This window comes from Chinchilla lanigera, unplaced genomic scaffold (genome assembly GCF_000276665.1).
Source record: "Chinchilla lanigera isolate Chin_1 unplaced genomic scaffold, ChiLan1.0 scaffold00012, whole genome shotgun sequence".
Classification (NCBI taxonomy): domain Eukaryota; kingdom Metazoa; phylum Chordata; class Mammalia; order Rodentia; family Chinchillidae; genus Chinchilla; species Chinchilla lanigera.
The window spans coordinates 5,333,535-5,349,110 of NW_004955413.1; the positions used below are offsets into that span (position 1 = coordinate 5,333,535).

Below are 15,576 nucleotides of genomic sequence, written 5' to 3' on the forward strand. Positions count from 1 at the left end.
AATTCATTTTTCAAGGTTTTAGCAAAGGGTAGATTTCCAGAATGATACCAGTGTGGAGGATTAGAATTAACCTAACAAATCCACTTTGGCATTTTCATTTCCCTGACCCTTTGAATACTCTCAGCAAAAGGAAACAAAGAAACACCAAGCATCTCATTCACAGTGTAGGGTCAGATTAGAGGAGCTAGAAAATCCCAAGGCAAAACACAGATCATTAACATTGTAATATAATCCCAAGCTTCTCTGTGGCTGACAATTATAAGATTGTCACAGGCTTGTTTTGCACTATGTGCTTGAAATAAGAGTACTCTACTGTGTCCTTTATAGAAGTTTTACTTGTATTTATTGTGCACTGATCTTGTCCTCTTCCCAGAAGCCCTAATTGGCCTAGACCCTAACTGGGTCTAAGACTCTAGATGGCTTAGCCTATATCATTCAACAAAACTGTTTTCCTATCTAAGTGGTACGATACTCACCAGGCATGCTGAGCATGATGCCTGCTATCTTCCAGCACTGCTCTGCTGCTAAAATAGCTCTTGCTCTGCTTTCTCTGCATTTGCCACACTTTAAATAAACTTTTTCTTTACACTGTAACAGTGTTGACTCCCCCATTTTCTGCTAAAAAGCCCATTTCTCTATTTTTCACTGGAGTGAGGGCAAGGACACAAAGAGAGACAGAGGGTCATTACAGGAGACTTCTGGTCCCTCCCCCACAAAGCTCCACTTTTGATCCATACTTTTGCCAAAGAGTCAAATAAATTATTAACACCTTTTTTTTTTTTTAACTCCCAAAGCTGCAACACTAAATTTACAATCTGTACTTCATGGGTCCACATCAACAAATTCAGCCTGATCCCGGTATAGGGTTTATGCCATTTTCCCCTACCCTTAAAATCCATTCCCCTACTTGCTCATCAGGCCTTTGCCCGTAAGAGCTAGAAAACTCAAGACATTCTTTAGGAGAACAGCAGACCTCCTCATGGGCCACACTGTGTACCTCACTTTCAGGAGCCTTCTGGTATTTAAGCCTGGTTATAGGACTAGTGACAAAAGTGGGTGATATGAATGGGCCCATTGTCATGCTTCTCAACAGTATCGTACAACACTGGATTAGTTTCCTCAAGCATAGGAGGAAAGGGCAACACTTGAGGGTATATGAGTAGGGATGTTTCTACCACTGTGGGTGGGAAATCTCTTCCACTGGAAAAATACTTCATTGGATTCAATCTCCCCAACCTTGTCAGTATCCTTCTAAACGTCTTCATTCTGATTTACAGGATGCCACTGTTTCCTGATCAGAGCCCTCAGCCTTACTTCAGATATCCTTTGAAGCTGAGCATTAAACTTATGCTGTATTTCAGCCAATCCAGTTTAGGGCTTGCCTTTGGATTTTTGCAATTTCAACCTTGCTGCTAAAGGATAGAAAATTCTCATTTAGGAGACTTTTAAAAACTTTTAGATTATCTATATATGTCTGGAAATGGGAATCTGAATTTTTGAGCTCCTTATTTTCATTTACTAATTTATCTTCACACTCAGAAAAGTTTAGACTTTTTATGGCTGCTTTGTGCTCATTATTTTCTTTTACTAGTTTGTTCACCGATGCTACAAGCAACCATCCAGCATCATTATATTTTGCACTCTGCTAAAAAAATATTCAAAAGTATCATCAATGGAGACACTAAATTCCTTGCATCTCTCCAGTGGTGAATAAGGATAATCAAATGGATTGACATAATTTTAAGCAATTCACTTCATGGGTCATGGACTATCTGTACTCTGCACATTATTAGAAGAGACCATGGCAGCATTAGGTATCATCAAATTAGAGATCCAAGTCCAGGAACCACTGAAGCCATTAGGAATTTTATCTTTACAATTTTGTTTCTCCAGATTCACTTCCAGTACCAAAATCTATATCCATCAGTGTTCAATAGAGAAATATGATGTCTGCCTGCAACGTCATGTGTGGAAGATTGCAAGGGTATTGTCTGTACGTGGTGATCCAAAAGATCCACTCAAAAGTTGAAGCTCTGGAGTTACCTTAGAGTCCTGTGCAAGTCTGTATCAGGAAGCTGAAGGGTCAATGCTGGAATGCTAAAGAGTCTGTGATGGAGGCCAGGAGACAGACGACTAAGGCAAGGGCAAAGACTGGAACTCCTCCATAGAAACAGAAGTGAGACTTGCTTCTCTTCTCTCAACTTACTCCATTCAGGAAACAGGCCTTTTAATTGGTGCCATTCACACCCAGAGGGGGTCTTCTATCTTCAGTAAATTCACTCAATAACACCAAGGGCAAGCCTAAGCCATTCCGTTAGGTGTTTCTTACTAAAGTTGACAAAAATTAATTATCACAACAGTTAATCATCGTTGTGAATAATTATATATCAATAAATGAGTAACAAAGAAGACATAAATAAATACCTAGAAGAACCTTACCTAATAAGACTGAAAGATGAAGAAGTAGAATCTGAACAAACCAACAAGTTAGGAGTTTGAATGTGTAAGCATAAAACTATAAGAAAAGTGATACCTAAAAAGAGTCAGATTCATTGGTGAATCAAAAGAAATATTTCAGAAAAATTAAGATCATTCCATCCCAAACTCTTCAAAAAAAATTGCAATATGAAATCATTTTCATTAAAAGTTGAAATTCTTTTTAAAGAGTCCATATTACACAAATACCAATGTCAAATATGGGTACTAGAAGACAGAAAAACTACAAAGAAATATCCCTAAAATGTAAATGCATAAATCTTCAACAAAACTAACAAACTGATTTCAATACTCATCAAAAAGATGACACAGGGAGGTGAGATTTGTTACTGGATTGAAAAAATAATTCAGATAAGCAAATCAACCAATAAAATACACTACATTAAACTAATGAAAGATAAAGATCCATATGATCTAAGTTCAGTAGATAAGGGAAAGTATTTAACAAAATTTAACATATTTGTGATAAATAATTTCAGAAAAATAAGTGTTGAAGGAATATGTCTTAACAGAGAAAGTGCTACAGTAGAACAAGATCACATCATTTTGAACTGTGAAAAGTTGAAATCTCACCAAAAGGATCAACAATAGCAACAAGTTTATTCCACATACATTTGGATGTTTTAAACAGATAAGAAAAAAAAAAAAATAAAAAGTTCTCCAAGTAAGAGAGAAACAGGAAGGAGAATTGTCTGTGTTTGAAAATGACACATTTCATACAAAGAAAGCTAGAAAGACTACACACACACACACACACACACACACACGTTTGGTCAATTAATAAGTTTAGTAGAGTTGGAAGATACAAAATAAATATTAACAATTCAATTTTGTCTCTATACAACCAAAAGCAAATTATCTGAAAAAATATCATCTGATTTATGAGCATCAAATACAAGAAAATCTTTAGTAGTAAGTATAATTAAAGACCAAAGATTTGCATACTGGAAGCTATACAACACTGATGTAGAAATTCATTAAAGGAAACACCATCCAGAGTCCCAGAAAGACCACCTTAATACCTCTAGGGTAGCACCAACAGTACTGCCAAAGAGTCAACCTCTCCCAAGGCACCACTACTCTGAGAACCAGGCTTCTATTATATGAACCCTTAGAAACCAAGACAGATGTGAACCATAGTAAATGCAAAGCAATATCATGTCTCATCTGTTAAGATGACTGGTATTTTAAGTACATGAAAGGCTTAAGGGTTCACAAGACAGGAATAGCTGGTAAACCTATTGTATAAAGGAATATAAAGGATTCTCAAAAAAAGTAGAATTACCATATCCTCCAACAATTCCAGTTTGGGGAATATGTCAAAAACAATAAAAGCACTATTTAGACCCATCTGTACTCTTATGTGTATTACAGTATTTTTTACAATGGTGAAGACATGGAGACAATCTGTTCATGGGTAAATTGATAAAGAAAATATGAAAATGTATTTAAACTCAGAAATACATACACACATGCACACACACACTATATATATAATACATTAAAATATTTTCCACAGTACAATGGCTATACTATCATTTGCAACAATATGGATGAATAGGATGGACCATAGACTGAATGAAATATGTCAACAGAGAGAGATAAATATTGCATGATCCCACTTATATGAAGATGACTGAAAAATCAACAAAATAAAATCAAAAGGTGCAATGATTGATAGAGGGTGATGGGTGTGGGAAAAACGGAGATGTTTAATGATATGAATATTCAGTTAAAAGATCATTAAGTTATAAGAAATTAATGTGCAGCATAATAACTATCATCAAACATGGCATAACTTTAATACACCTTTGGAGGTCTTAAATCTTGGTGCACAAAAGTGCTAACTATGCTAGGTAACGGATGTTTTAACAAACGATTGTGGTAAACATTTCAGGGTATATATGTATGTTACATCATTACATTATAATGTAACTTAAATAGGTACAGATTTATTTGTCAATCACACATCAATAATGACAAAGTGAGAAAAAAAGAAAGAAACACAGCCAAGTGGAGGAATCACATTGTAAAATTTTATCAGTAAATAAATCCTTATCAATCAGGTAGCTGTTAGAAAGCAAGCCTTCCACTTGTGCACAAAATGGGTCTCCAGTATAGTCTTTGGAACATGGAAAATGTTCGGTAAGCATTTTGTGATGAAAAAATGCATGAATAAACAAATAAGTGGACCAATTTTCTCATAAGTGGAGTAGTTGATCACCTACCCAAAAATTCTATGACATCTCTAAAAATAAACCCAAATGTATTAGCTCTCACTATAAAGATGGATGCCAGTCCAACCACATGTCCCTGAAGAATGTTTGATTCATAAGTAGATCTTCATCATCTCACAAATTGAATGTAGTTTACTATTACAAGAAACAGCATTCCAGCCCCACTGATGATAGTAACGGGTTACCATAACACATTGGTTATAAATATCATTGGATTGACGTGAATGCCAGAATCTGAAAGTGAGAAAAAAAAGATAAATGTATTTTTTTCTGACAATGTTTTGAAAAGGGTTAGCAATAACAAGAGGGCTTGGGTTGAACTCTAGAGGTCAGAGTCAAATATGCCCAACCCAACTCTTTCTTACTTCTCATGCAATTCCTCTTCCACCTGCATCTCTGGTGTTTGCCTTGCAAACTGTGCCCATGTCACACAGTTTTCTCACAGTTTATTGCATTAACCATCCTCCCCGAAGATATCCCAGAGGATCCCCTCCGTCTGTTCCTCCTTAGGTCCGTTTCCCAGGGGACCATCAATCCGTGGATCTTACATACTGAGCAGGTTCCACGCAGGTACAGTATAAAAATATGGTTCCTTTATGATGAATGAGTTAAAGAATTTATCACTGTGATCTCAGTCAAGAAACTTGCTTTTTCTGTTTCCAATTTTCCCATATAAAAAGTGGGGCTAAAGTAATGTCATTATGTATTCACATATAAATATGAAGGTCAAAGTTGGTGATAACTGAAGTATTCAAGTGTTTTTAAAGAACTACATGAATGTGAAAGATTAGCTAGCAGAGTTATCTACACTCTCCTAACTCAGTTTTCTCTCCATTATAGTGGGAAAAATAAGAATGTATATCACCTGGTTCACATGATGATTAAATAAAATAATAAAAATTCTAATCCAGTACCCTACAGTTCATACAAGAGCAAACTCTTTTGGTGCTATAACTGGTAGGTGGAACGTCCTAAATATCTTTCATAACCCAGGACTCAGGGTTCTTCTCTCTAATTCCATACTCACGTGGCACTTTCATTGTATGGTGTATGGTCAACCCATTGCCAGTGTCTCTGTCCCTCTGGATCTGACAAGCCTATATAAAAATAGCTTATTTTCAGATTCTGCATGATGAAATCCTAATAAAAGGGAAAAAGAAGTCATACCCTTCATAGTATTCAGCTGTATTGAGTTTTTAAAAATTTTTCATGTTCTTAAAATTTCAAATGAATGTTTTAATTTTATAAAATTTTGAGTTCCAGCATGATAATTGGTTACATGTGTACAATATATAATGACCAAATCAGTTTGGTTAACAATTACTTCTTTTTAAACATTTAGAAAATGTTGATTAACACATAATTGTACATACTTATGGCTATACTCTAATATTTCAACTGAGCTCTTTATGGTCATTCAGAAGTGGGAAGAAAAGGAGAAGATCCAGGAATAGCCATGTGGGACCTCCTAAAAGTGAAAATCTCTGGCTGAGCAGGGAAGGGTCAAGGACATTACTTGTCAGCCTGTTTTTCATAACTTATGGAAACAATTACTGTGCGTGACCTTAGTGAGTTCTCATTTCAGACTCATTTTACCACCTATATTCACTAAGAGATGGCATCCTGCAAAGCTGTAAAAGAGAACGTTTTTGCAGATATTATAATTTCCTTTTTATACTGTCAGAGATTCTTTAATTTCATTTTTTATTGTTGTGTGTGCCTCTTTACGATTTATCTTTACTTCTCTATTTAACTTAAGATCTCTTTCTATGAAACAGTTCAAGACCTGTAAAACTTTTACAAAATTGAAATAACTGATATTTCAGGGAAAATAGTTTCTTTCCACACCTCAACTCCTAGTGTTATATTTTGAGCCTTATGTGTTATATTTTGACCCAAAATTTCTTTTGGGGTGAGGTTATTTTTACTGAATCAGGATAAAAGTATGGGATGCAAAGGTTTAGGAGGCCTTTCCTATCTATTTCACTAACATCTTCCATGACAGCACCAACATCCCCAACAATAAATGCCTCCTTCTTGGCAAAAACAGATGTACAAGAACCAGCCGGGACTCAGACTCCGTTATCTCTTTGACAGCACCTGCTCCTCCTTGGTGTTGATCACCCCCAGGTGAGCCCCCATTTTATAGCAGTTCTCTGCACTTTCATTCCAAGACTTTGAGTCAGTAGAAAACAAATAGCAATGGAAACTAAATGATTTCCAGTTCTTTGGGCAACAGCTCCAGACTTTCCCTTTATTGGAAAGAAGGACATGTAAGTGAAAAAGACTGTGGAACTGGAAATGCACACCTTCATGTGGACATAACAAGCAGCCGCACCCCTCAGATGCTAAGTAACTCAAGTCTACCCGCATCATGAAATAATGGCTCAGGGCCCTTTTCTCCTGCTGGAGTAGAATCAGAAAAAAAGAAGATAAAATATAATGCTGAGGATGGAGCTCAGCAGCACAGCATCTGCCTGGCAAGCACAGGCCCTGAGTTCCATTTCTGGAAGAAAAAAAAAAAAAAACCACCCAGGAAATTCAGAAATTTAATTTTAAATAGATAGTCTGTAGATGTCAACAAAAAAGGTTACAAATGTCAGAATTATGGGAAAAAGACTTTAAAACAGCCTTGACAAAAATGCTTCAACAAGAAGATGAAATTATTTTTGAGGCAAATGAAAAAATAGAAAGCCTCAGCAAAGATATAATGATGTCAAGGAAATTCAAAAAGAAATTTTGCTACTGAAAATACAATCATCTTTTCAAAGCTCAGTGGTTGGGCTCAGCAGCAGACCAAAAAGGGAGAGAAATCAGTAAACCATCTGACAAAATAATACAAATTGTAAACTGAGCCAGAGACAGAATAGATATAAGAAAAATAAATAGAGCCTCATAATGTGATCTTAAATGTGTATATAACAAGCAGAAGTAGCACAGCATACCTGTAGTAAAAATAACATGCAAGGCAGGGGAAATGGAAAATATGTTATTATAAGTGGTGGCAACTCTGCAGAAAATCAAGAACTACCCAGAAATAAAAAAAAATCAACCTTATTTTTATTGTTTATATGTTGTTTTGTTTATGTCTTTATTTTTGTCTTTTTGTTTTTCTTTTCTCTCTAAAATAAAAAAGAATATATATATGTGTGTGTGTATATATATATATATATATATATATATATAGAGAGAGAGAGAGAGAGAGAGAGAGAGAGATGGGATAAGTGTACTGCTTACGTCTATTGGTTTATTGAAAGGAGCAGTTAAGCTTAAATTTTATTTTCCTCACCAATTTTGCATGCTTATATCTGGTAATCGGAATAACTAATTTGAAGACAACAATATGTAGTATAACAACAATTATGAAATTACTACCATCTTGTTTAATGAAGCTCTGTATCATTTATAATGTTTTCTTATTACTTGTTATTGTCTTTAATTATTTGATCAATCTTGCATTTTTACATCTGGTGATCTCAGCAAATTAGTTGAAGATAACAATATGTAATATAACAACCATTGTTAATTCCTATCATCTTGTTTTAAAATCTGTATTGTTTTTATTGCTTTTGTGTTATTCTGCTTTTGCCTTCATTGTTGTTATTTTGTTATTGCTTTTTTCTCTTTAAAATAAAAAAAAATTTAGCCTGATGAATCTAATGACCAATTTTCCAATATTCCACTCAACAGCACAACAACCATTATATATAAGTGCTCTTGGAGCATATCCCGAGATAGACAATATTTTTAGACATAAAGCAAATCTTAACAAATATAAAATAATTTAAATCATGTACTGAGTATTCTCCAATCTCAGTAGAAGCAAAGTAGAAATGAATAAGGGAAAGGAAACAAAATCATCACATACTTAGAACTAAATAACACACTTCTAAGTAATCCCCAAGTCAAAGAAGTATGAAAGGAAATGTTAAAGAAATTGTCCTGAATAAAAATAAAAATATAACACATGAACACTTGAAGGATACATTTCTTCCACAGAAGGAAGGCTTCCTCAGAGAAACAGTTGATTTTAGAATAGAGACAAGAAATATGCAACAAGTCTGGAGCATTTTGTAGTTCCAGAAAGTAAAGAAGTAATAAATCAAGCAACAATGTGATGTGTGTGTAACTGTGTTTGAAGCAGCACAATTCATAATAGCTACATCCTGGATCAGTCTATATGTCCATCAACAGAGCAACGGATAAAGAAAATTTGGTACCTATGCACAATGAAGTACTACTCTGCGGTTTAGAAAGATAAACTTCAGGCATTTGTAGAAAGATGGATATAACTTGAGACCATAATGTTAAGTGAAGTAAATGAGACACACAAGCTGAAACATTGTATGGTTTCCCTCATATGAAAACCTTAATAGGAGAGAGAGAAAAGAGAAAGGAATAAAGTTACTATATTCCAAATATGTTTCTGTTGTAGCTCTCTGGTTTCACTCCAATATGGTGTGAGAACTCACTTTCAGTATTTACATTTCTTTGGATGTGTTAAGGTCTTTATTAATGATCTTCCTCTATTTTGAAATGAGAGGAAAAGGGAACAGGAGAAGGAGAGGAAGGAGTAGGAAAAAGAGGAGGAGGAGAAGAGAAACAAAAGAACAAAAAGAAAAGAAAAGAAAAAGAAAAGTTCCCAGAATAGAATAACATATGAAGGCAAAGAGTGGCTCAGTGGTTGCCTAGATCTAGAGAAGAGGGATTGGAGATGATACCTAGCAGACAGAGACAGTGCTTTGACCTGGCATAGCAAAAGTGACCTAAGTTTGACTGTGATTATAGCTTTAAACTCTGTCAATGTACTAAAATCTATTGAATCTCACTTTTTAAATTTATAAAATGTGTGGTTTGTAAATTTTAGTTCAATAAAGTTGTTGTAGAAATAAACAACAAGAACAACAAAAAACCCCACATGATGGTAATATATTGAAAGGCAGAATGACCAACGAAATGGCCAAATTTAGAAAAAATTTGGAGCACAATTGGATTAAAATCCATAGTACAAAATGAACAACCATGAGTACATGCAGTTTATAATGACAGAATAAATTTAAAAATGGAATAGAAGAGACAAATCTCACATTTTCTAAAATTTGAAATAAATTATTTAGAGATGTCTGATGGCTAATGTTTTAAGTGTTATTTTGGTAAAACTATGGATATTTTTTTCAGGAGCGTTTTTGTGTGAGATTAACATTTAAATTGTTGGGCTTGAATGAAGAAGACTGTCCTTCATAATGGGCATAGAAGCCATTCATTCAGTGAACAATCTCAATAAAACAATATGACACCCTCCCCGGCCCCAAGCTAGAGGAATTCTCTAGCTGGCTGCCTTTGGACTTCATCTGCTACACTGGTTCTCCATGGTTCTTCAGCAATGTGCCTTTGATTTGAACTGCCAATTTTTCAGAGTCTCCTGCCTGCTAGTCTGAGACCTTAGCCAATCCTTATAATAAATAATATTCTTTTTTTTTTTTTTTTTTTTACTAGTTCTGTTTCTTTGGGGAATGTTGGATAACTCAATACTGTACATAGATTTCAGGGAGTATCCATCCACAACTCTTAAATGTGAACTGTGAGTACAGCATGGAAAGGGAAGAAAAGAAGAGGTTTAAGATGGAGAAGCCTAGTAAACACTACAATCAAGGTCAGCATTAGTAGTCTAAATCATTTTGATAACAGATGCCCTCGAAATGAGCTGAGACGAAAACAGGATTTTGTAACTGATCTGTCTCAAAACCTAAGAGCCCCAATCTATTCATTCTGAATATCATATTGCAATATATAGACATCCTATCATATATCAGAGAAGTATTCCTCAAAACTTTCAGGATCCTCAAATACAAAGAGAACCTAAATAATGATCACAGTCAAAGCAGATTAAAAAGACATGACAACTAAATGGATTATAGTACCCTGCATGGAATTATAATAAGAGGAAAGAAAAAAGGGAAGAAAATTTGAATAAATTCTGAACTTTGGGTTGAAAATGTGGCTCATTAGAAGAGTGCTTGCCTAGCATGCTTAAAACCTTTGGTCCACATCCTAGATGAAAAAAATCATGAACTTTAATGATACTATATCAACGTGTTCATTAGTAGCAACGATCGCCCTATCTCATATATGATGCTAATAATAGGAGATACTCTGTGTGCATGATGTGATTAAAATCTTTTCATGTCATATGCCCAGCTTTCCTGTAACTATAAAAATATCTATTATAAAACTTTAAAATACAGTATTTATTCAAAATTGAAATCATTATTCATAATAGAAGTCATCATCATCATTTTAATTACATGGTTATAACAGGGATAGGAAGGGAAGAGTAGTGTGCAGGAAAGTTGAGAAATAAGCAAAGGTTAAAAAAAGCTGTCAGCATTATAACCTTTGTTAAAATTAAGCTTTGCACATACAAGTTAAGATATACAGAGAAGCATAAATTGTATATAATGGTGCACTTGTAGCATATAATGGTCATGAGACTCAACTTCTTAGTATGAGCTAATTGGGAACCTTATTGGAAATACTGGATTGGGATCTTGCATACTACTTTCAACAACTGCATTTTTGGTGGAGTAAATTTTACCTTCTGTGGTTGAACTGGTTTTTATACACTCCAATTCTGAGTGCTTTTGTGAGCTTTCTGTAAGAGTCTTCTTTTCTTGAAGAAGTTTAGAATATTTCTGAAAGAAAACTGAAAAAGAGAATCTGAACCATTCATTTTCCTGGTTAGCATTATGACTGTGTCCTCTACTTGTTTTCTCTTTCTTGTGTTCTTCATACAAACATTCACAAATATCTAATTACTTGAGCAGAATGAACCTGACTGGAAAAGTTTTCCCATCATTGCACAGTCAGTGAAATCCTACTTCTACCACCATTAAAACCATTAAAGTTTCCACAAATAGCTGAAAGATTGATAGTTGAAAGAGGACATGACACTTCCATCACAATGGGTCTAAAGGACTAGTCCATATTGTTCCTCAAACTCGATGTAAGACACATGCAAAGTGAATTTTAGGAGATGTGGAGTGAAGGGCAAATAAATACTTGCATTTAAGAGCTGTACACTCTGTGACTTTGTGGGAAAGTGGACTTCAGTAATTATGAATTCTTCTAGATTAATTTAGAGAACAAAAAATTTAAAAATAATTCCAAATTGATCGAAAGCATGTTATTCTCTTCCTCTTCTTTCTTTTTCTTATCTCCATCCCAACTGGTTCTGACTCACCAGTACATATTCTCCTGTCTCTGTACATTTAAAATGAACTCAAATGTTCCCCTAGGAACTGAATTTCTTCCTTTTTTCTTACCTCCTCTTTCCTCCTTGACCCACCATATTCTGGCTTTTATAGCCACTATTTCACAAAAACCGTAACATCCTAGGACCAGTGTTGTTCACCTTCCTATGGGATGTCATGCAATATTTAACCACAGTTCTCTTCCTTCTCACCTCTTGGGACACTGCTGTTTCCTGTCCTTGCTGCCTCTTTTCACACTATTTTATAGGTTCCCCTTCCTCTATTCACCTCTTTTGAAACAGAACATTCCCCATTGTTCCGTTCTTTTCTCCCATTCTCACACTTAATCTTGTTCCTGAGAGATACCATATATTCTTGTAGTGCTATCTATTTGAAACCATGTGGATGACTTTACTCCTTCTTGATACAGCTTCTGGAGTTCTGTTTCCCACTAGACATGTATGTGTGAGGTTCAACTCAACATGCTTAAAACTAAAATCAACATCTTCCAACCCAAGCTAGCTATTCATCTATGGTTCCTCCCTCCTTGGATAACTTCGTGTTTGCTGAGTTTATCAAGTCAAGATATTGGAGTTATAATTTATCTCCTTGCACACTTAATCCACAGATCTAAATTTTCATCAGGGTCCAACTCTTTAATTCTATCTCCTTTTCATTCAAAATTGGATTCATTTTTTTAAAAATTTACTGTTTCTTTCTTCACTAACACTGTCCTTAGGTCAAACTCTATTTTAAAGTCCCATTATAGATTAGTCATTTAAATTCTCCCTTTACCTCTAAGTTTCTCCTCCTAAATATATTTTCACACCTATGTAAAAATACTTTAATGAGTCAAATTTTATTATATCAGATCCTTCTTAAATTCTTCAATATCTTTGCAAGACTATGAGACATTGAGAAAATGACCAAAATTTTCAACCCTCCCTGTATCCACACCCCTTTCCAGTTTGACTTTGTCTCTTCCCTTCATGAAACAGGGCCTATTTCTCTACTATTGGCTTTAATACTGCCCTTGGCCAACAGAGTGTGCAGAAGCAGCTCTGCACTGCATGCAAGCTGAGTCTCCATTCACTCTTAATAAACATAGCTCTAGATGCACCTTTCTTTCTGTGGGAAGTCTCACTCCGCCTTCCCTGCCTACTTGTCACCTGCTCACCTCTTCCCACACAGTGTTGTAAGCACGGATCCATTTGACTCTTCAATTTTTTTTTTAGATCAAAGGATGTTTGTTTCTGGATTTTTAGCCTGACATGGTACAGGATTACCACTGACTGAATGACTAAATGAATGAATAAAATAAGTACTTCAAAATTTAATATTCTTAAATTTGCTAAAAGTTTGAACATTTCTGAAAGCCAAGATAAGCAGATATTTACATATTTCTTAAATTATCTTTTATATTTCACACACTTTTGGGTGGAATAGAAATAATTAGAAGCATGCCACTGGAGAAGTTGCCCTGGACTATTTTTAAGCTCTCTTCTGTCCAATTAATTGTCTCAGTATGTCAGTGTCTGCACACTCAAATTCACCTGGCCTTATACAGCAATGATGCCCCATAGATTTCACTTGACAGCACTAACACATTCCTCAACATTTACACTTCAGTTGCTCCAATGAGAAATGATTCCATTGTTTTCAAAAGCAAAATAACTAAATCCAAACTAAGAAGGAAATCCTTATGGGATTCTTGTAAATTATATAGATCCCCAAAGTAAACTTCTTCTTCAGATGATGGAATAAACCCATTGGCAAATGCCAATTTTTAATGGGCATCATCCTTCCCTATAAAGCAGATATTGCTTGTTAATTCTGCTGGTATACTTACTGATAAAAGCAACAAGGAATGAAATTGCCAAGAGTAGAAAAAATATCAGTAATGTGGCGAGAAACAGCCTGAGAAAACCAGGGTTATTTTGCTGAAAGGTGGTCTTCTCTTTGGGAGCTGAAGGAGAAACCAAATTAATTTCATCAGTAATAAATTGTGCTCTAATTATCTCTTCTTCTTCTTCTTCTTCCCTTGCATGACATATAATTTCTAATATCATAGAACTTGAAGTAATATTAAAATAGAAATAGGAAAGAATGAAGTTGATTGTAGAAACTGTAAAATTTGTACAAAAATATAAATTCTTTCCACTGAGAAATCCTGCTGCTAATGCTTTTGTATATATCATTTTAGCAATTTTTACGTGTATCTACATAGGTGGATATTATATCACATTATGGACATACTATATATACTGCTGTCTGAACTGCATCTTTTACATATCAGCATCCACAATATTTTTCATATCAGTATATTTTATTCTTTAACATATTTTAATATGATTGCACAGTATTTCATGTAATATTTAAATAAATGTTCACAGTCTTAAAGATTTATGTACTATAGTAGATAAATATTTATTATCTTAATTAATCTTTTAGGTCAGTATTTTTAGTTGTCACGTCATGGTTTGAAAGCATTTTCTGTGTTGGAGATGTAGTTCAGAGTTAGAGCACTGCCTAGCACATATAAAACCCAGGATGTAGACCCCGAACCTTCTTCAAGATAAAAGTACCAAAGAAATTCAAAAAACATTTTCCTGAAGTTATGAAATATTGTCAAGTGGGTAAAAGTAAACATCAGGATTATATAATTAGTCTTTTGGGAAATATATTCACACAATCATATATTTCTGTATTTAAGGATATACAATAGCCTGTAAAATATGCTTTTCTGTAAATGTTAAGGGTAAAGAAAGCATCATGAATTTTTCATTTCCACTATACCTCCCTATAGCCCCTGAGCACTTAACTACAGGTAACTCAATCTGATGATACTCACTTTTTTCATGGAACCTCAGAAAACAGTAACTAACATCACCCATTCTGGGTTCATAAACCTTCTGCCCATCCTTCATCTCATCATTAATTCTAATCACTGGAAATAATTTCTTACCATCAGGAGGCAATGAATTGGTGCCTGAGGTCTTCGATTCAGTTTTGAACCTCACTTCAGCGTAAGTGATTTCCAAAGCCATGGTGAGAAGAGATTTTCCGCTTTTTCAGAAAATGTGTTTCATCCTCTCCCTAAAACATCTTATAAATAAGGCCCAAACATGGTGATAAATTCTCCAGTCATTCAGCAAGATGAGAGCCGTGTAGCAAAAAGCCAGCAACCTTGAGAGAAATCTCATTAGATTCCCTCAAGTCCTAGTCAGAGGTCCCATCGCCAGGACAAGCACAGTGATGATTGTGGCTGTTAAATATATGCAATACAATTCTCAAATATAAAATATTGGAAACTCAAAAGGCAAGAAAAAGAAACAGGAAGAAAGGAAAAGAGGAACCAAGCAAACAGAGAACTGTGGTTTGTGAACTCACTGCAAAAATGAAGCACAGATGCTTCTATATGTAAATAATGCTGCTCATAATCCAACCTATGCTAACGCTTCTGCACATCGCATTCACTTCATCATTTGGAGCTGATCAGGCACATTCTAGATACCACATCCTAAGACCAGGGACATATGACTTATGTTTTAACAGTGAGGATAATTAAATAGAATGACTTATATATGAGGATA

At 34.8% G+C, this 15,576-nt stretch overlaps 1 protein-coding gene across 6 annotated transcripts; it reads right to left on the minus strand.

The window, feature by feature from the left end:
* Positions 1–3,264: 3,264 nt before the first annotated feature.
* On the minus strand, positions 3,265–15,340 carry LOC102017112 (C-type lectin domain family 4 member A-like). 6 transcript variants are annotated; one of them, XM_013511571.1, is made up of 6 exons: positions 14,949–15,339; positions 13,833–13,949; positions 11,329–11,436; positions 6,834–6,985; positions 5,761–5,830; positions 4,825–4,967 (listed from the first exon to the last, which is right to left on the minus strand). In XM_013511571.1, the coding sequence occupies exons 1-6, from the start codon at positions 15,028–15,030 to the stop codon at positions 4,915–4,917; spliced, it is 582 nt and encodes a 193-aa protein (XP_013367025.1). In that variant the 5' UTR covers positions 15,031–15,339; the 3' UTR covers positions 4,825–4,914. The 6 variants fall into 6 exon arrangements, 5 of the variants coding, with proteins under 5 accessions (XP_013367026.1, XP_013367025.1, XP_005378930.1 ...); XR_001233009.1 differs by lacking the exon at positions 6,834–6,985 and adding an exon at positions 5,099–5,325 and having other exon boundaries at positions 4,876–4,967; positions 14,949–15,340; XM_013511570.1 differs by lacking the exon at positions 4,825–4,967 and adding an exon at positions 5,178–5,325 and having other exon boundaries at positions 14,949–15,340.
* Positions 15,341–15,576: the final 236 nt, after the last annotated feature.

Coding starts and splice junctions, on each gene's coding strand:
- LOC102017112 (XM_013511570.1), bottom strand. CDS start 15,030: ATGGCTTTGGAAATCACTTACGCTGAAGTGAGGTTCAAAACTGAATCG. Junction 13,950..14,948: donor CAATTCATTGCCTCCTGATG/GTAAGAAATTAT, acceptor TTTCTCCTTCAG/CTCCCAAAGAGAAGACCACC. Junction 5,326..5,760: donor CCATACAATGAAAGTGCCAC/GTGAGTATGGAA, acceptor TTCATCATAAAG/GAACCATATTTTTATACTGT.